This window comes from Nicotiana tomentosiformis, chromosome 2 (genome assembly GCF_000390325.3).
Source record: "Nicotiana tomentosiformis chromosome 2, ASM39032v3, whole genome shotgun sequence".
Lineage (NCBI taxonomy): Eukaryota > Viridiplantae > Streptophyta > Magnoliopsida > Solanales > Solanaceae > Nicotiana > Nicotiana tomentosiformis.
Window position 1 is genome coordinate 136,083,704 of NC_090813.1, and position 21,735 is coordinate 136,105,438.

The 21,735-nt window shown below is 41.5% G+C and overlaps 1 protein-coding gene across 1 annotated transcript; it reads left to right on the forward strand.

Moving 5' to 3' along the window:
• Window positions 1-19,154: 19,154 nt before the first annotated feature.
• LOC138905660 (uncharacterized) lies at window positions 19,155-19,496 on the forward strand. The gene has a single exon (XM_070194183.1). The coding sequence runs from the start codon at window positions 19,155-19,157 to the stop codon at window positions 19,494-19,496; it is 342 nt and encodes a 113-aa protein (XP_070050284.1).
• Window positions 19,497-21,735: the final 2,239 nt, after the last annotated feature.

The window sequence follows — 21,735 nt, forward strand, 5'->3', positions numbered from 1 at the left end:
GAACACCGTACAAATAATGCTGCCATATCTTCAAGGCATGAACAATAGATGCTAACTCAAGGTCGTGGACAGGATAGTTCTTTTCTTGCACCTTCAGCTGTCTGGACGCGTAGGCAATCACCCTACCGTCCTGCATCAACACCACATCGAGACCAATCCGCGATGCATCATAATATACAGTATAAGACCCCGAACCTGTAGGTAATACCAATACTGGGGCTGTAGGCAAAGCTGTCTTAAGCTTCTAAAAGCTCTCCTCACATTCCTCTGTCCACATGAACGGAGCACCCTTCTAGGTCGGCCTGGTCATAGGTGCTGCAATAGATGAGAATCCCTCTACAAAGCAACGGTAATACCCCGCCAAACCAAGAAAACTTCGGATCTCTATAGCTGAGGACGGTCTGGGCTAACTCTGCACTGCTTCAATCTTCTTCGGATCCACTTGGATCCCCTCACTAGATACTATATGACCCAAGAATTCCATTGAGTCTAGACAAAACTCACACTTTGAAAATTTTGCATATAACTTCTTTTCTCTCAAGGTCTAAAGTGCAGTTCTCAGGTGCTACTCATGATCTTCACGAGACCGGGAATATACCAAGATGTCATCAATAAATACAATGACGAAGGAATCAAGATAAGGCCGGAACACACTATGCATCAAATGCATAAAGGCTACTGGGGCATTGGTCAGCCCAAATGACATGACAAGAAATTCATAGTGACCAAATCTGGTCCTGAAAGCAGTCTTCGGGATATCCGGCTCCCGAATCTTCAACTGATGATAACCTGAATGTAAGTCAATCTTGGAAAACACTCTGGTACCCTGTAACTGATCAAATAAGTAATCAATACGAGGCAATGGGTACTTGTTCTTCACTGTGACTTTGTTCAACTGGCGGTAACCAATACACATCTGCATAGAACCATCATTCTTCTTCACAAATAAGACAAGAGCACCCCAAGGTGACACTGGGCCTAATGAAGCCTTTATCAAGCAATTCCTGTAACTACTCTTTCAACTTCTTCAATTTAGGAGGAGCCATACAATATGGAGGGGTATTAATACTGACATCTCTCACATAAGCTAGATATGCGTCACACCCCTTCTCAACCATTTGTTGAGCTTTAAGAAAAGAAATAACTCTGCTGGGAGTATACTCTAAGGTACCTCTCCACTCGAATCATGGTACACCTGGCATAGCCAGCGTCATGGTTTTAGCGTGAAAATCAAGAATAGCATAATGGGGTGACAACTAGTATATGCCCAAAATAATATCGAAGTCCACCATGCTGAGCAATAATAAATTGGCTCAGGTCTCAAAACCAATAAGAGCAATCAGACACGACCGATACACGCGGTCTACAACAAGAGAATCTCCCACAGGAGTAGATACATAAATAGGGGAACTCAAAGAATCCCAAGATACACCCAAATACGGGGCAAAATAAGAGGACACATAAGAATATGTAGAGCCTGGGTCAAATAATACCAACGCATCTCTATGACAGACCGGAACAATACCTGTAATGATAGAATCAGAAGCAACTGCCTCTATACGAATAGAAAGTGCATAATATCTGGCCTGGCCTCGCCCTCTAGGGCGACCTCTACCTCCCCGACCTCCACCTCGAGCTGGTTGAGCAGGAGGGGTGGCAGTTGGTGCTGTAATCATAGCCTGAGGACCTGGTGGAGCACGTTGTGGCTAAAAAGTCTATGGAGGTGCACCCTTCTTAATCCCGGGGCAATCCCTCACCATGTGGCGATGGTCGCCATACTCAAAACAAGCTCTAGGAGAGCGTGGTTATTGTGACTGGATCGGGCCAAGTGTGCTGGACTGGCCGCTATGAACACCCTGTGGAAGAGGCACACTAGATACTGGCGGTGCATAATAAGGCTCCTAGGGTCTAGAAGGAGTTGGAACATCGCTGGAGGCTGGAAGAGATGAATGAATGGGGTGGCTCACATAACCCCTACCATGGCGTGCTGCTAGGGCACGAGCTCCCGAATAATAACCAGCCTCTAGAGACCTCTTGGCCTCCCTCTCCTCTCTATCCCGGGCAAGCATGCCCTCGAATCTCTTGGCAATACCCACAACGATAAGAAATATCCATCTCCAATTCCTTGGCCATACTACTCCTGATGCTGGGATGGAGACCCTCAATAAACCGTCAAACCCTCTCTCGAACTGTGGCAACTAAGGCCGGTGCATGTCGGGACAATTCACTGAAGCGAACTGCATACTCTGACACAGTCATACCACTCTGGTGCAGCTGCTCAAACTCCGCGCGCCATGAGTCCCTGAGGCTCTGATGGACATACTCTCTCAAAAACATGTCCGAGAACTGAGTCCATGTAAGTGAAGCTACCTCAGCCGGACTACTCAACTCATACGTATGCCACCACTGATAGGCTGCTCCTCTAAGCTAGAATATTGTAAAAGAAACCCCGCTCGTCTCCGCTACGCCCATAGTACGGAGAATACGATGAAATTCCTCCAGAAAACCCTGAGCATCATCTGTAGCCAATCCGCTAAAAGTAGGTGGGTGGTACTTCTTATACCTCTCAAGTCTGAGCTGCTCCGCCTCAGAAGCTACTACCCTAACCTCGGGCTGAGCTGGAGCTACCGGCTGCATTGGTAGAATCTCTGGATCCTAGTTGACCTAAACCCGCTTCTCTGGAGTACCGGCGATGGGAGTCTATGCTCCTCCTCCGGCCTGGGATGTGGCAGGAGCAAGTGGAATCAATCAAGCCTGAGCTAATGTGCTAAACATGCTCAGAAACTGGGCTAGAGTCTTATGGAGGGGTGGTGCAGCAACATGCATTTCAGGTGTCTGCCCTCCAGCTTGAGCTACTGGGTCTCCTCTTTAGCAGCTTGTGCGGGTGCTCTAGCTACACCACATGGACGTCCTCGACCTCTACCCCGGCCCTGGCCTCTTGCGGCTCTAGCAGGGGTGCGGGAGCCTGTTCATCAGATCCGCTTGTACGTGTCCTCACCATCTGTGAGAGAATAGAATACAAAAATTTAAAATCTTTGAAGTCAACAATTTTTCGCATGACAAGGAATCAAAGTAGTGAAATTTTCCTAACAGTTCAATAGCCTCCCGAAGATAAGTACAAACGTCTCCATATCGATCCGCGAGACTCTAGTAAACCGGTTTGTGACTAATGACACCTACGAGCCTAGAGCTCTGAAACCAACTTGTCACGACCCAATTTCCCCTCAGTGTGACGTCGTGACGACACCTAGTCTCTACAACTAGGTAAGCCTAACATTTTGCTGAATAATGAAATAAAAATATAAATTTAACCAATTATTCAAAAATACACAACAAATCCCGAAACCCGGAACATCGTGAATCACAAACTGCAAAACGAAAATCTAGTGTCTCTATACATCAGAGTATAACAAGGAAAAATACAAAAGATAATGGGCATGAGAAAGAGTAGAAGGGGAATCCGAGGTCTACGGACGTGGCAGATATACCTTGAAGTCTCCAAAGCTGTCCCGGCTCACTGACAGTGCGGCTGATAAGGTACACCTAGATCTGCATACAAAAAACATGTGCAGAGAGTAGCCTGAGTACACCACAATCGGTACCCAGAAAGTGCCAAGCCTAACCTCGGTCGAGTAGTGACGAAGTCAGGTCAAGGCCCTACTGGTAAATATATAATAAACCAATATAGAGTGTAATACCGCAAAATAAAATAAAGGCTGAAATTTAACAACAATGAAATCATAGAAGGTAACAGCTTAGTACACAGAAACACAACAGGGGATCTCCCGAGATACCGTCTCTTAGTCCCAAACGTAAAGGTGCAGGGGGGGTCTCCCGGAATACCGGTCTCGTAGTCCCAAACATAAATGTGCAGGGGGATCTCCCGGAATACCGTTCCATAGTCCCAAAGTAAATATGCAGGGGGATCTCCCAGAATACCGTTCCGTAGTCCCAAAAGTAAATATGCAAGACAGGGGGATCTCCCGGAATACCGTTCCGTAGTCCCAAAGTAAATATACAGTACAGGGGGATCTCCCGGAATACTGTTCCGTAGTCCCAAAGAAAATATGCAGCGCGAATGATAGAAATACAACTACATCATGAAGTTCTTACAATTTAGACTAAGTACCAGTCAGGGAAGAAGCAGGAAATTCATTAAGCATGCTGCACAGAATTCACATAAACAATTAAGACACGTTGACATGTTGTATTAGACTAAACATGATAGCTACACATATTGAAAAAACTCAATTAAGAATGAAAATAGATTTGTACTCATTAAAATGGTATAACTCAAAATAACAGAAAAAACATGTTGCTGCCTAGTAAGAAAATCGGCTTTTCCACAACTAACCCGTCTACGTACTCGTCACCTCACGTACACGGCGCTCACATTTCACAATAGTTCCAAATCTTAAGGGGATTCCCCCCCCCCACAAAGTTAGGCAAGCCATTTACCTCGAGTCAAACTCAATTAATCGGTCACAATGTCTTTCCCATGATTATCCGGCTCTGAATGGCCCAATCTAGCCAAAAGAAATTACGTATCATAAATACAACAATAATAGACTTATCTAATTAACGAAATCAACATTTAACGAAAATTCCAAAATTTAACTCAAAAATGTCCGTAGGGCCCACTTCTCGGAATCGGGTAAAAGTCATAAAATAAAAAAGCTCATTCACTCATGAGTCTAACCATATCAAATTTACCAAAATCCGACACAAAAATCACGATCAAAATCCCAAAATTCGGCCTAAGAACTTTTCTCAAATTTTCACCCTTAAATCCGAATTTAAACGATGAATTCAAGTATATATTAGTGGAATATAACCATAAGGGAGTTAAGAATCATTACCCAAAAACTTCCACCAAAAATCTCTCCAAATTCCGCCTTCTACCGAGGTCTCAATCAAATTTGTGAAGTGAACTTCAAATCCTCGAATCTGCCTCTTTTCTGCCCAGTTATTCCGCATCTGCGGACCTTGGTTCGCACCTGCGACACTGCACCTTCGGAATTTCCTTCGCAGGTGCAGAAATGACTTAAGAGGGATGGGTTTGCTTCTGCGAAAAATGGGCCGCACCTACGAGTGCGCGCCTGCGGACTATTGTCCGCTTCTGCGATCTCCTCCGTGCCTGCGGGACCTTTAGTGCATTTGTGGGCATCGCAGATGCGACATTTCCCTTCGCACCTGCGACCCCTGCCACATATCCCAAATCCACTTTTGCGCTTGCCTATCCGCACGTTCGATCACGCACCTTCGGTCTCTCCACCGCAGGTGCAAAAATGACAGATATGTGAAGACTTCAGCAGCAGCCCAAATCCAACTTTTGATCCGTTAAGCACTCGAAACTCACCCGAGCCCCCAGAAACCTCAACCAAACATACCAACCAATCCTAAAACACCATACAAACTTAGTCGAGCCCTCAAATCACATCAACTAATGCTAAAATCATGAATCACCCTCCAATTCAAACTTAAAGAACTTGAAACTTTAAATTCCTACAACCGATGTCGAAACCTATCAAACCATGTCCGAATGACCTTAAATTTTGCACACAAGTCAAATTCAACATTACAGACCTATTTCAACTTCCGTAATCGGAGTCCGACCCCGATATCAAAATTTCCACTACCGGTCTAAATCTCCAAAAATTCAATTTTCGCCATTTCAAGTCTGATTGAGCTACGGGCCCCCAAAACACATTCCGGACACGCCCCTAAGTCCAAAATCACCTAACGGAGCTAACGGAACCAATAGAATTCCATTTCGGAACCGTCTTCACACAGTTCCAACTACGGTCCAAATTCTAAGGCTTAAGCTCTCATTTAGGGACTAAGTGTCCCAAAACACTCCGAAACTCAAAACCAATCATCTCGGCAAGTCACAATAGCAGACATAGATATGGGGAAAGCAGTTAATAGGGGTTCGGGGCTCTAACTCTCAAAACGACCGGCCGGGTCGTTACATACTGTACTTTAATGATTTTATTTTATAGCATCCCAATGTGATTAACTTACGTGGGTATTTTAATCTCGTACAATCCATGAAATCCTCTTTAAATCGTTAGTTACCCGAAGGCCTAAACGTCATCCATTATCTATCGCAATCACACCCTTATTTCACTACCAGGGCAGCATTCCATCTCTTCTAAATGCTACTAGTCATAGATTCCTTTGAGCTTATTCAAGCACCCATCAGCTCTCTCTCATTTTCGTGGGCTTAATCCCGAGGGCTTATCCATTCTCGTCACCTTCTCACTCGCCCTTTCTTATCCTTACTCCTGTCTTCCTACAATCTTGTCGCTCTACCATACTTTAGCTTGCGACCTATACATATCCATTTATACTACTCCCAGCCTTCCTTCAACTTCCTTGCACCATAGATTTCCTTGTGTTATTCTGGAACATCAAGTGATATATCATATCGTCTCTAACTCATCTTTTACTTTCTTAACTAGACCTATCGATACCTAGAAACCATAGGCTATAAGATATACCTCTAACGATGCCGCTATCATTCCTGGATATTGAATCCCCACGGTTCTAGCCTTCTATCTGAAGTATGGACTATTCCCAACCTTGTGCATCTTAGTATCTCGTATGTTGTTCACTTTTACCTTACATACCTTAAAATCTCGCATCACATCTTCTCTCTCTTTCATGACCTCCTTTCTATATAGGTATAATTCATATTCACAACTTAAAGCTCTATTATAATACTTGCACCTCTGGTGTATACACAATCCGGTGTGAGCTTCATACCGACTTCTTATAAGATTGGTACTTCTTCTAACTGGCTTCCTTATAGAGCCACTATGCTTGGTTAAATCCTTCTTCCTTATTTCCTCCGCTAGTCTTTCATTGTAGTACTTAGGGAGGACCCTCTGATTCTTGCAAGGCTGCGAGCTTATTACATCGTATACTCGACGAAATTTTTGATGTTCATACTCACATATAAAATTCCTTAGTTACTTACCTCCATACTTATATGCCTGTATGGTTGCTCCCGAACTGAAGTTTTGACTGTCTTCCCTTAATACTCATACTGTATGTTTAACTACCCCAACTCTTATCCGAATATTTCTCAAGGTCACGATGTCATATCTGCGAGACTGAATTCCTCATGTTGGGGTTCACTCCGTTTATCTTGTACGATCTATTGATTTGTTTGTATCCTCTTGTCTAGCCATAACTAGGCTCTTCCTGAATCAACTACTAACTACTCATTGGCTCATTCTCATATCAATATTCTGTGTAATCTTTCATGGTTCATTTCCTTTATCTTAACTTACGTCCCGCACTGGCTCCTTATCTATTAATAGCATCTCAGGCAGGAACCCTTACCGCCTCTCCTTGACGTCGTGTTTGCATAATGTTTTGGAATCGTAGCGTATCTTCAAGATATGCTTACCTGCTGATACTGACTCAACTCTCTCAATATAGTAAGTAAAATAGTTGTCCGGCCTTATAAAGCTCGGTATATATATAGAACTGCTCTGCCGTAGTAGGCTCGCTCATAGGCGCTCGGCCATACTACGCTCTGTATCTCAGCCAACTGAGCTCGCTCAAAGGCGCTTGGCCACAGTAGGCTCGGTATATAACTTACCCTCTGATCAAAGATTGCCCAATAGGGGCCTGCCCATCGATTATAGCTCGATGGTAATGAAAATACTGTAATACTGTATATATAGACTCTCTGCTCTCTTGACTGGAAAAAGAAAATACTCAATTGAATATGAAGTCACGATAAGGAGAATATTATAACTTACAAGACTAAGAAAATATACGTAAATTCAAAAATATGAATTTCTCTTTATGCCTCGTTATCAAACTCGTGTAATTATGAGATCATGCAAAATGAAGGAAGAGCTTAGCCTTAACATACCTGGAATAGGGAAAAATTCGTATGATGTTCTTGAAAAAAGTTGCACCGTACTCCTTTAGAATCGCAAATTTTTACGTTGCTATAGTTCTAAAATTTTTTGTTGGATTGGTTGAAGAATCACATTGCTTAATGTGTAAATATTCTCGATGGAATTGTTGAAACTTGTAGGAATTCTTAGCGTTCTGATTGTAAGGATTAGTTGAAGATTTTGTAAGAAATCTCTTTAAGCTAATGTCTGATTGTAGTATTTTTGCATTGAAAATGTTAGCATGAGGTGTATTGTAATTGACGCCTTAAATTGCCACCTATCCAACATGACTAATGAGTCATTTGGTTTGGGTGGTGGCTTGCTGCCAGATAGGGTGGGGGAGGGGTTTTTAATCTTATCCTATAATTAATAATTAATTAGGTATTATCACGCTACCCGATAATTAACCAATTACTCACATAATTAAGAATTATCCCAAATTACTTAAAATATTGCTCATTTTTAGCATACCTTATACACCTCACTATCATGGCCATGTGGTACCTTGTATGGTATTAGCCCATAAATACCGGGTATTTTAGCTCCGGCCATATTTTATCCCAAAATGTCAAACTTCGATGAAATTCATTTTCTTCGATTTGCTTACCCTCTCACCTTCACCAATTTACTCATCACTTATTTAAAATAGCATAATTCTTATAATCACGAAATAATTTTATTACCGAACTTGCGTCGATTAACTTACGATGAAACTTTATCGTACGAAAATGCGGGATGTAACAACAAGATCCGTAGATTTATCTGTATCCACTTATGTAGCCATAACTAGGTTCTTCATAAATCAACTACTAACTACTCATTGGTCCATTCTCACATATATATTTCGATGTCTCTTAAGTTATGTCTTGTGTATTAACTTACCACTCGCACTGGCTCCTTATTTATCGAGGGTCGATTTACACTTATTTATCAATAACATCCCGGCCGAGAGCCCTTACTGCCTTAATATAATATCACACCATCTTCCCCCCTTTAGGGGAGTACTGGCATTTAATTCTCTGATGTTTTACATGCAGGTGTTTTACCTCTTCATCTTTAGCATCTTTCCATATTGTAAATGAGCCTTACTCGCCTTGAAGTAACCCTTCTTTACTAGGATTAACTGAATTTGTTACGCATGAGGGTGACACCTAGTGTATCCGATACACTTAGTCCCTTAAGCTTAACTCTGCTCATAATACTTGCTTTAGGGAAGCATCTTCCTGAATGACCTTTAAAGGTGATTCTTCGGTTTCGGTTGTCCATTCTATTATTTCTGTAATACGATCTCTCAATTCGCACGATGTCGAATATTATTATATCTTTCAGTCCCTAATTCATGATGCGCGTAGTCATTATTACTATATCCTTCAGTCCCTAATTCATGTCGAATATTATTACTATAGACGTAGTCATCTTGTCATATTTTGATTTACCGTTATCACCCATTTATCACACCTTACTCATAATGATTTAGTTACTCTCTCCTTATTCTCCTACTAATATTTCTGTCTATCACTTTATTCTTAAAACTTCAACAAAATATTATTTTTCTTTTAGCTCCATCCACTGTGTATAGCCCCGTAAAATTTTATAAGGCCCCGTAAAGGTTTTTCCTAAAACCCGGGGTTTCATGGCGCTGAGGTAGGCGTATGTGTTAATAATAGTAGAAGGAAAATAATTGGCAAAAAAAGGCATTTCTGCGGCCTACTATGCGGCCGCAGAATCACTATGCGGGCTACAGAATGACTGCAGAGTGAGGAAGGCAACTAGGCAACTTTGGGGTGTCATTTCGCGGCCAATTATGCGACCGCAAAATGATTTCGCGGGCCGCACGCCGATCGTAGATCCATCATAGATTTTTTCGGAGGGAGGTTTTGCGGCATATTATGCAACCGTAGAACAAGTCTGTGGACCGCATAATGGCCGTAGAATGGGGCAGACCTGCACAGTCATGCGGTCGCATATGCGACCGCAGACCTGTGTCGGGGCTCCTACTTTTCTAATTTTTGAACCCGATCTCATTCTAATAAAACACCCTTGGGGATCATTTTAAAAGGGAAAAATATATATTTCTTGAGAGAGGGAGTGGCATAGGGTGAGAAAGGGAGTTCCTAACATGTACTAACATCCCTTTTGCCGGGGGCGCTGCATATTTAATGGATGCAGGTGGTGGTAATCAAATTTCCCAGCAGTAATCAATCTTCCCAGCTGACTTGGTGAGCCCCATCTCATTCTGGGGTTGTGCATCTTTTATTTCTTGTGTATTACTATGTTTTGAGGTATAGCCAGAGCTTTGTTGCTGGCACTATCACCGTACTCTTTTATATCTATTATAGGCTCCGTAGACATAGTGAGAGTGGTGTGTTCGTGTGGGGAAAGTCAAACTAGTAATGTTGTAATTGTATCACACGCTCCACATCAAACTATGAAAGAGTATGTATTTTGAAACTTATAAATGATGTAACTGCTGATAATGAATTGGTGTTGTTGTTTACTTGATCCTCCTCACTACCTAATTAATGAATTGGATTTTATTGTTATTCATGAGTAAGTTTGGGTAGAAGGTATTGTACAAGCTTGCTCGGCTGGGTTATCTCGGTTGAGCGCCGGTCGCGCTCTTCGAATTCGGGGCGTGACAAACTTGGTATCAAAGCCTAAGGTTATAAAGTGTCCTAGGATGTCTTGGAGCCGTGTCTAATAGAGTCCTTCTTATCGGTATGTTTCGACCACATTTGTAATGAGGAGGCTACTTGTACATTTAGGAATAATACCCTTCTTTGATGTTCTTGATCGTGCGATAAAGTTGATTTTAAGATTGTTCACCCTTTAACTCGTGCATTGCTCTAACTTTCAGTAAATGGCACCTAAGAAGATGGCAAGAACTGGCCAAGGAGCCGATGTTACCCCCGGAGTGGCGGGTGATTTTATCATTGATGATGCCGGTGAACACCCGATGGGTGAGGATATTCCCTCAGTTACTACACTGCATGCTTCTACCATTCCTGCTCAGGCTGCGCCAATTCCTACACCTGATGAGGGTGCGACGAATCCTCCAACTGATATTCTGGTTCCACCTCCAGCCCCAGCTTCCAGTCCCGGTGTTTCTGATGAGGATCTTAGGGGAGCCATACTGATATTGGCTCAGATATTGGCTTCCCAAGCCCATAGGTCTAATGTTGTCCCCACTTCTTCTAGCAAGCAAGAGGACTCTAATGGTTCCAGGGTTAACAGGTGTTTTCAGTTAGATCCTCCAGTTTTACTGATCCCGAGAAGGATCCCCAGGATTTCATTGATGAGATGCACAAGACACTAAGAGTTATGCATGCTACCGAGATAGATGGAGTGGATTTGGCCTCCTACCGCCTGAAGGGGGTGGCCTATTCTTGGTTTGAGATGTGGGAGGACTCCCTTGAGGAGGGGAGCCCTACAGTGACGTGGAGTGAGTTTGCTGACGCTTTCATGGATCATTTCTTGCCTGCCGAGACCAAGGCATCCCGTGCCGCTGAGTTTGAAAGCCTGAAGCAGGGTAGCATGAGTGTGTGGGAGTATCACATGGAGTTCGTGCGCTTGTCCAAGTATGCTATTCACGTGTTGCCCATCATAGAAGCCAGGGTGCGCCGGTTTGTACTGTGCCTTATCCCCTTGGTTATTAATGAGGTCCCTATAGCAGCCTTGAATTCTGGTATGAATTATGGGAAGATGGTGACATTTTCTCATGCTACAGAGAATCATAAACTGAAAAAAATAATGGAGCGTGAGGGTAGCAGCAAGGCCCGGTCCGCGGGCAACTTTGGCGGTTCTTCTAGTGGTGGTGGTGGTAGGTCGGCATTTAAATGGGGGTCAGCAGGGCCATCTTAGTATTCCGCCCAGTCTTCGATGAGTGCGCAGCCATCAGGGCCTAGTCAGCAACAATGGAGTCATTTCTGGCCCAGTCAGGGCAACATGGGACCCCACCAACAATGCAGATCAGGAGGGAGATTTCAGCACCAGAGGAGACCCCTATGCCCTAAGTGTGGGAGGATGCACTTTGGGGTATGCTTCATGGACCTACCTATATGCTATGAGTGCGGTATGAGGGGTCATATTCAGAGAGATTGTCGCTCATCTCACCGGACCATGGGTAGGGGTACGGCGCAGCCAGCAAGTTTTGCAGCTACTATATCCACAGCATCTCCTCCATCTCGAGGCACTCCAGTGCTCGCAGGGCGTGGTGTAACTATATCTACTCTAGTTAGTGAGTCTATTATGGCCGCACGGGTTTATTGGGATTGTGTTGTCTCGGTTCATACCATGGCTGATCTCATAGAATTGGGGATGGTTTATTTTGATGTGATCATGGGGATGGACTGACTTTATTCCTATTTTATTAAGCTTGATTTCCGAACCAGAACCGTTAGGTTCGAGTTTCCAAATGAGCCAGTCATTGAATGGAAGGGGATTGAGGTGGTGCTAAAGGATAGGTATATTTCTTTCCTTAAGGCTAGGAAGATGATTAACAAGGGGTGTATCTACCACTTGGTACAGGTTACGTACACCGATGCTGAGGCACCTACACTTGAGTCTGTTCCAGTTGTAATGAATTTTTGAAGGTCTTTCCTGATGAGCTCCCAGGGATACCGCCAGTTAGGGAGATTGATTTTGGGATTGATAAGTTGCCAGGCATGCAGGCTATATCTATTCTGTCCTACAGGATGACACTAGCAGAATTGAAGGAGCCAAAGGAACAATTGAAGGACTTGTTAGAGAAGGGTTTCATCCGACTGAGTGTATCACCTTGGGACACACCAGTTCTCTTTGTAAGAAAGAAAGATGGGTCTCTAAGGATGTATTGACTACCGGTAGCTCAACAAATTCACAATCAATAAAAAGTACCCACTACCAAGGATAGATGATTTGTTTGGTCAATTACAAGGTGCTAAGTACTTCTCCAATATTGATTTAAGATCCGGGTATCACCAATTGAAGATCAAATAACCGGGTAATCCGAAAACAGCTTTTAGGACCCGGTATGGGCACTTTGAATTTCTGGTGATGTCTTTTGGGCTAATTAATGCCCTGGAAGCTTTTATGGATCTTATGAATTGAGTCTTCAAGCCTTTTCTTGACTCCTTTGTGATAGTGTTTATTGATGATATCCTTGTATATCCATGAAGTCAAGAGGACCACGCCGATCACCTCAGGGAAGCTCTACAGACTCTACGTTAGCACCAGTTATATGCGAAGTTTTTGAAATGTGAATTTTGGCTTGACTCTGTCACGTTCTTGGGTCATGTCATCACTAAAGAAGGAATTAAGGTTGATCCTCAGAAGATTGCAGCTGTGAAGAATTGGCCTAGACCTATTACTCCAATAGAGATTCACAGTTTCTTGGGATTAGCTGGATAATACAGGAAGTTTATGGCGGGGTTGTCTACTCTTGCCTCTCCGTTAACTAAATTGATGCAGAAGGCGGTTAAGTTCCAATGGTCAGATGCTTATGAAAGGAGCTTCCAGGAGCTGAAATCAAGATTGACTACGGTGCCGGTGTTAATCCTACTAGAGGGTACATATGGGTTTATGGTGTATTGTGATGCTTCAAGGATCGGGCTTTAGTGTGTATTGATGCAACATGGCAAGGAGATAGATTATGGTGCTAGGTAACTCAAGAATCATGAAAAGAACTATCCAACTCATGACTTTGAACTTGCGGCGGTAGTATTTGCATTGAAGAGTTGGCGTTATTATTTGTATGGGTTCCATATGGATATATTCACGGACCATAAGAGCCTTCAATATATTTTCAAATAGAAGGAATTAAATTTGAGGTAGAGAAGATGGCTTGAGTTACTCAAGGATTACGACATTGATATCCTATATCATCCGGGGGAGGCTAATGTTGTGGCGAATGCTCTTAACCGGAAATCTATGGGTAGCTTGGCTCACTTGGAGGCATACCAAAGGCCGTTAGCCAAGGAGGTTCATCCGTTGGCTTATTTGGGAGTCCGTCTTGCGGACTCTAGTTAAGGAGGGGTAATTGTACAAAATAGGGCTGAATCATCACTTGTTGTGGAAGTCAAAGAGAAGCAATACAATGATCCATTGTTGGTACAATTAAAGGAGGGGATTCATAAACATAAGACTATGGCTTTTTCTCTCGGCATGGATGATGGTACACTAAGGTACCAAGGGCGGCTATGTTTCCGAATGTAGATGGTCTTCGGGAAAGAATCATGACCGAGGCTCACACTTCTAGGTATTTGGTACACCCGGGCTCTACAAAGCTGAATCATGATCTCAAGGAAGTCTATTGGTGGAACGACATGAAAAGGAATGTGGAGGATTTTGTGGAAAGATGTCCAAGTTGTCATCAAGTAAAGGACGAACACCTAAGGCCTGGTGGGTTGGCACATAACATAGAAGTTCCAATATGGAAGTGGTAAATGATTAATATGGACTTTGTGGTTGGACTGTCGCGCACTCCGTGCAGGTTTGACTCAATTTGGGTGATTGTAGATCAACTCATAAAATCAACACACTTTTTTCCAGCTAAATCTACCGACATAACAGAACAATATGCTCAGTTGTATATAAAGGAAATAGTCAGGTTGCATGGCACTCCAGATTCTATCACCTCTGATCGTGGGGCACATTTCACGACTAATATTTGGAAGCAATTTCAGCAAGTTTTGGGTACTCACGTGAATCTTAGTACAACCTTTCACCCGCAGACTTATGGACAGGTAGAGCGGACTATTCAGACGCATAAGTATATGTTGCGCGCTTGTGTTCTTGACTTCAAGGGTAGCTGGGACGATCATTTTCCACTTATAGAATTTGCCTACAGCAACAGTTACCATGCTAGTATTCAGATGGCACCATTCGTCAACACTTCAAGGGTAGGAGATGTAGATCTCTCATTGGGTAGTTCGAGATTGGGGAAGCGGAATTGATAGGACCAGACCTCGTGCATCAGGATATAGAGAAGTTTAAGGTCATTAAAGATCGATTGAAAACTGCACATATTCGTCAAAAGTCCTATTCGAATGTTCGTCGCAGAGATTTAGAGTTCAAAGAAGATGATCGGGAGTTCTTGAATGTTTCCCCCATGAAGGGTATAATGCGGTTTGGAATGAAAGGAAAATTGAGTCCGAGGTATGTCGGGCCGTACATAATCATTTAGAGGATTGGTCAGGTGGCGTACAAGCGTGAGCTACCACCTGAGATGTCATTAGTGCATCCAATATTCCATGTGTCTATGTTGAAGAAGGTAGTTGGAGATCCATTGGTTATTGTGCCATTTGAGACTATTAGGGTTAATGAAGAACTGACCTATGAAGAAATTCCAGTTGCCATTCTTGATAGGCAAGTCCTAAACCAGCAGGTTGAAGAGGCCACCTCGGAGGCCGAGGAAGAAATGAATAAGTACCCTCATTTGTTTGAATAGCAATGTAATAGTTCTATGAAAATTACTTAATATGAACTATGTATCACTTGTACAGTTTATGCTCAGGATGTTTCCTTTCTAGTAATGTATTGCTTACGAGGCCATGGTTGGTGTTGTTTTGTGTTATGTTACATCATTGAATTATGTATATGTTGTTAGGGTTTATTTCTGGGGTTCGCTAGCAGGTGGATAGGCCCATGTACCAAGGAAATTCTGTCGAAATTTTTGGAAATTTGGAGAGTTAGAAAAACTTGGGACTGCTAGTGTGTGAAGTAACAACTGGGTCATGATGAGTTCTAAGGACAGATTTAGACCCTCATTCGAGGATGAATGATCTTAAGTGGGGGGAGGATGTAAGGCCCCGTAAAATATTTACTAAAACCTGGGGTTTCGTGGCGCCGAGGTAGGCGTATGTTTTATTATAGCACAGATTCTTCGCGGCGAGTTTGCTCGCCGCAGTACGGACTTTTTTGGGTTGAACAGTACGCTGGAAAGTTGAAGGAAAATAATTGGCAGAAAAAGGCATTTTTGTGGCCCACTATGCGGCCGGAGAATCACTATGTGGGCCGCAGAATGGCTGTAGAGTGAGGCATGCAATTGGGAAAGTTTTGGGTGTCATTTCATGGCCAATTATGCGACCGCAAAATGATTTCGCGGGCCGCGCACCGATTGCAGATCCAGCATGGAATTTTTCGGAGGCTCTGCGGTGTATTAAGCGACCACAGAACAGGTATACAGACCGCATAATGGCCGCAAAGTGGGGCAGACCTGCCCAGTTTCGGAGGGCCATTTTGCGGCCCATTTGGCGAATCGTAGAAGCATTATGCGGTCACATATGCGACCACAGACCTGTGTTGGGGCTCATATTTTTCTAATTTTTGAACCCGATCCCATTCTAATAAAACACCATTGGGGATCATTTTAAAGGGGTAAAACTTATATTTCTGGAGAGAGTGTGGCATATAGTGAGAAAGGGAGTTCCTAAGCTTCATCCACCAATTTTTACTCAATCTCTTGGAGGATTAACAAGGAAATCACACTAGGTCTTCATCCTAGAGGTAAGATTCTACACCCTATCTCTTAATTTAGAAATTTAACTAGAAATAGGCAATTAGTAAGATAATTCATGGATATGGGAGATGTTTAATTTGCATACATGTGTGTCTATTGAGATTGTTGAGCTAAAATAGTAAAGAATGAGTTGTGGGATGATGGAATCCTCCATAAAAAGGGCCCTGAAACCTTAATTCACGCTTAGTATTTGATAAAATGCTCAAATGAGCTAGAACCATGAGCATCTTCCTATCTTCGGTTAAATTTGTTATATTTCTAAAATAGATTGAAGTTTCTAGGATTACCGCTACATTTTAGAGTTTAAGGGAGCTCAAGAGAGGTATGATGGCTAAACTCTTCTTTAAGAATTGAACCCCACATTACCCTTGTAAATTCCAAGATGTCTATCATAAATCGATTATTCTGAATAAGCTTTGTGACAAAGATATATGTTCAATTCGTGTTTGAATGCTCTTATTATGTTGTATTATTGATTAAGGATGTGTTACAAACTATGGATTGTGTATCTACATGTTATAATTCCAAGTCGTGTTACATATGAAAATTACTATGCCAAATTGCATAGAGATTGTGATTGGGATTACACCTCCACCCGCACATATTGGGGTGAGGTGGTAGGGCCGCTTTGTGTAGGATTTTGGTATTGTTGTTACACCACCACCCACATACACATATTAGGGTGAGGCGGCAGGGCCGCTTTGTGTAGGTATTGGTATCGTTGTTGCACCTCCACCCACATACATTGGGGTGAGGCGGCGGGGCCGCTTTGTGTAAAGATGGTTACAGAGGTTCTGGTCTTAAAATTTATTAATGTTATTGACAACTCTTGATAAATCTTCTTTGGATTTAACAGTTATTTATACTATTATGTTGTCACCCTGATTCATCATATTTATGATGTATTTCCAAGTTCATGATTAGGTGATTGGTTTTCATACTAGTACTATTCGATATGTACTAACGTCCCTTTTGCCGGGGGCGCTGCATCTTTAGTGGATGCAGGTGGTTCCACAGCGGAGGATACTGACCATGATAGCAGTACTCAATCTTTCCAGCTCACTTGGTGAGGCCCATATCATTACGAGGTTGTGCATCTTTTGTTTCGTGTGTATTGCTAATTTTTGAGGTATAGTCAGAGCCTTGTTGCCGGTATTATCACCGTACTCTTTTGTATCTATTATAGGCTCTGTAGACATAGTGTGGGTGATGTGCTGGTGTGGGGAAAGTCAAACTAGTAATGTTGTAATTGTATCACACGTTCCACATCAAATTATGAAAGAGTATGTCTTTTGAAACTTATAAATGACGTAACTGCTGATAATTAATTGGTGTTACTATTTACTTGATCCTCCTCACTATTAGGTTTAGAATTTTAATAATAATCAATAACCCTAAAGAACCTTGACTAATGTTATATTAGTGTATTCAAATTCTGGTAAGCAACAACATTGCTAAAAAGAATGAAGATCCACTCAACGGATATGTATCTTGAACTATTGCCTTACATGGTAAATAAATCAGTCGGCCTAAAAAGAAGGAAATCAATCAACAATGATCAAGATTTTCAAGTGTGCAAAAGTGGAGAAAATCTCGGACTGCAAACAAACCTGCAAGATTCAGCAGAAGCTCAAGCCAAGAAAGTCAAGAAGGAATGACGAAAGCAATCCGCCAAGATTGAAGCAATCAGCCAAGATTATCTCCAATCAAGGAAGCAATTCATAAGGAAAGAAAAATAAATCTAGCTATCGTTTCAAGCTAGATTCATGAAGCAACCCTTGGGTCTTTCTCTTAGAAGTACATGCCTCACAAAGGAAAGGATTCCTAAAATTGTTCAGTACAATCCCAGTAGTCAAGGAAGCAGAAGACTTATGAAGCTATAAAGGAAGAAGCAGAAGGACATTGAAATGCACGCAACTACACAATCTGTCTTCTAAACCTTTCTAGTTCTTAGAACAAATACTGTATTCTTCAGTCTACAAGTGTCATAAAAGATAAGAATAAATAGAACACAAAAAGAGAGTTGTGTCAATCTTACAAAAGTTATTGTCGCTGAATATCGTTTGATCGTGAGCGAACCAAAACCATCACCATTGTAACTTTTTATCAAAGATCTAAGAGAACCCTTGTGATCCAAGGGAAACTGGACGTAAGTATCTCACCGGTACCGAACAAGTATAAAAACTGCTATATCTTGTTATCTTTCAGTTTGCTTGGTTTATTTCTCTTTAACTATTCACTGTGCAGAATCTAGTCGACTAAAGTTATATTTAGTCAACTAAGATTTTAATCGACCACAATTCACTCCCCCCTCCCCCCCTTGTACTTTCAATTGCTATCAGAGCCAGGCTCACAAACTTTTCTTAACAACTAGTGAGGAAAATATCATGGGATCAAACACAGTCGTTGATGCATTATTTCAAGAAGGAACCTCTCAGGTACGACCTCCATATTTCAACGGACAACACTTTTCTCATTGGAAAGTTCGTATGAAAACATACACTATGCCATATGACATCAAAGTTTGGCGTATGATCAAAAAGGGAAATCTTCCAATTCCACCAAAGAAAGATGAGAATGGTCAAGTCACTGTATCAACTAATCCACTTGACTTAGATGATTACACTGATGAATAAGCTATTGTAATAACTGTAAATGCCAAAGCAAAAAATCTACTATAGAATGCTATCAGTGAAGAAGAGTATTAGTAGATTTCAAGCTGTGAAATTGCTAAGGAAATGTGGGATAAATTGAAGTTCACATATGAAGGAACCAACAAGGTGAAAGAAATAAGGATCAATCTTCTAGTTCGTGACTATGAGCTATTTCAAATGAAGGATGGAGAATCAGTGGAGGAAATATTCTTCAGGTTCAGCAAAATCCTTGGACATCTAAAATCATTTGGTAGACCAATAAAGAGCGGAGAACAGGTCAGAAAAATTCATAGAAGTCTACCCATAATTTGGAAGCCTAAGGTTATTGCTCTGGAATGTCAGGACCATGACAAAATGTCTTATGATGAATTTAGAGGTGATCTAATTGCCTTTGAGAAAACTCACTTGGACATGCAAATTCAATAAGAAAAGAAAAAAACAGTTTCTTTTAAAGCAATTATGGTTGAACCAAAAAATGAAGAGGAAGAGGAAAGAGGAGAACAAGATGAAAACATAGCCATGCTCTCCCAAGTTGTAATAAGTATGATGAGGAAAAACAGAAATAGTAGAAGAGGTAAATCAAACTTCAAAAAAGGAAGGATGAATAATGAAAGTGATAACAATGATGGAAGATGCTATGAATGTGGAATATATGGACACATTCAAGCTGATTGTTCCGAATATAAGAAGAAGCTCAGCAGGAACCTTTAAAAGAAGAAGTCTTTTGGAGCCTGGAGTGATAAAGAATAATCTGACCATGAAGAAATTGCGAATATGTGTTTCATGGCCATAAAAGAAGATAGAAATGAGGACTCAGGAGAGCTTGGGATCATGGCAAATGAAGGAGCAGATGAGGAAGAAGACTCAGATATGGCAGACGAGGGAACCAGTGAGGTACGTCTTCCTACATGTCCCAACTGTTCTGAACTTCAAGAATTTGTTGATATTGCTCTTCTAGATATTGAAAGAGTTCTAAATGAAGTCAGAAAAATCCAAAGAGAAAAGAAAGACTGGGCCTTGAAGCTGGAAGTTTGTGAAATTGAGTGTGACATGCTTCAAGATGAAGTTAATGAACTTCAACTTCAACTGAATGGATTACGAAAATTCACAAGTCATAGATCTGTCAAATCAAATCAGACTGTTCCTTATACTTCTTTGATTAGAACTAAAAACTCTTATGCATGCTCTTATTGTGGTAAAAATGGTCACAACACTAACCAATGCAGGAACAGAATCAGAGCAGAAAGGGGCTCTGAAAATCCCAATAATTCGTCGTATTTTTATTGGGTAAAACTTGGTCACAGTTCTAACCGTTACAGGTTCAAGGACAACAAGAGATGGGTATGGCGACCTAAATCCTCTAGTCAAGCTAACACTGAGAAATCTAACCATTCAGGACCCAAGAAGCATGGGTACCTAAAGACAAGTAATTTTGTTTATCAGGAACACCGCAAGAAGAATCAAAAAGGAAAATGGTATCTTGACAGCGCGTGTTCCAAACATATGACTGGTGACAAACAATTATTCAAAATTGTCACCAAACTAGATGGAGGAACAATTACCTTTGGATATAAATCAAAAGAAAATGTAATTGGAGTTGGAAAGGTTCCTCTCAGCTCAACATCTGATATAGATGAAGTGTATCTGGTTGATGAACTTGGTTAGAATCTTCTCAGCATTAGTCAACTATGTGACAATGACTACGGGGTTCGTTTCAAAAAACATGGTCGGTTTATTGAAGATGAATCAGGAAAAGTTATTCTCTTTGGAAATAGGGATAGAAATGTTTATACTATTAGTAACTTCGGTAGTGTTGGTAATCAAATTTATATAGCTTCTATTCTTGATGACACTTGGGTATGGCATAGAAAATATGGTCATGCCAACAAGCATACTATTCATAAACTTTCTAAAAATGGTCTTGTCATTGGTCTTCTAAAACTAGATTTTTCAAAAGATCAAATTTGTGATGCATGTCAACTAGGAAAACAAACCAGGTCCTCTTTTAAAGTCAAAACATTGTTTCTACTACAAAACCTATTCAACTACTGCATATGGATCTTTTTGGACCTACTAGAACTGTTAGCATAGGTGATAGAAAATATGCTTTTGTTATAGTAGATGATTTTTCTAAATTCACCTGGGTTATTTTTCTAAGTCACAAGGATGAAGCATGAAGAAACTTTGAAGTCTTTTGCAAGAAAGTGCAACGTGAAAAAGGTTACTACATGTCCTCCATAAGAAGTGCTCATGGAGAAGAATTTGAAAGCAAAGCATTTGAGATCTTCTACATTGATGAAGGGATCTCTCATAATTTCTTTTCTCCAAGATCACCACAACAAAATGAAGTGGTAGAACGTAAAAACATAACTCTACAAGACATGGCAAGAACCATGATTGTCAAAAATTCTCTCCCACACCACTTTTGGGTAGAAGCTGCAAGTACAACATGTCATATCATCAATAGAAGCCTTATTCGACCAATACTCAAGAAGACTCCATATGAACTATGGAGAGGAAAAAGACCTAACATCAGTTATTTCCATCCTTTCGGCTGTAAGTGCTTTATTCATAACAATGGAAAAGATAATCTTGGTAGGTTTGATCCCAAAAGCGATGAAGGTATTTTTTTTTTGATACTCTCCCTCCAGTAGAGCATATAGAG

Coding starts and splice junctions, on each gene's coding strand:
- LOC138905660 (XM_070194183.1), top strand. CDS start 19,155: ATGTGGGATAAATTGAAGTTCACATATGAAGGAACCAACAAGGTGAAA.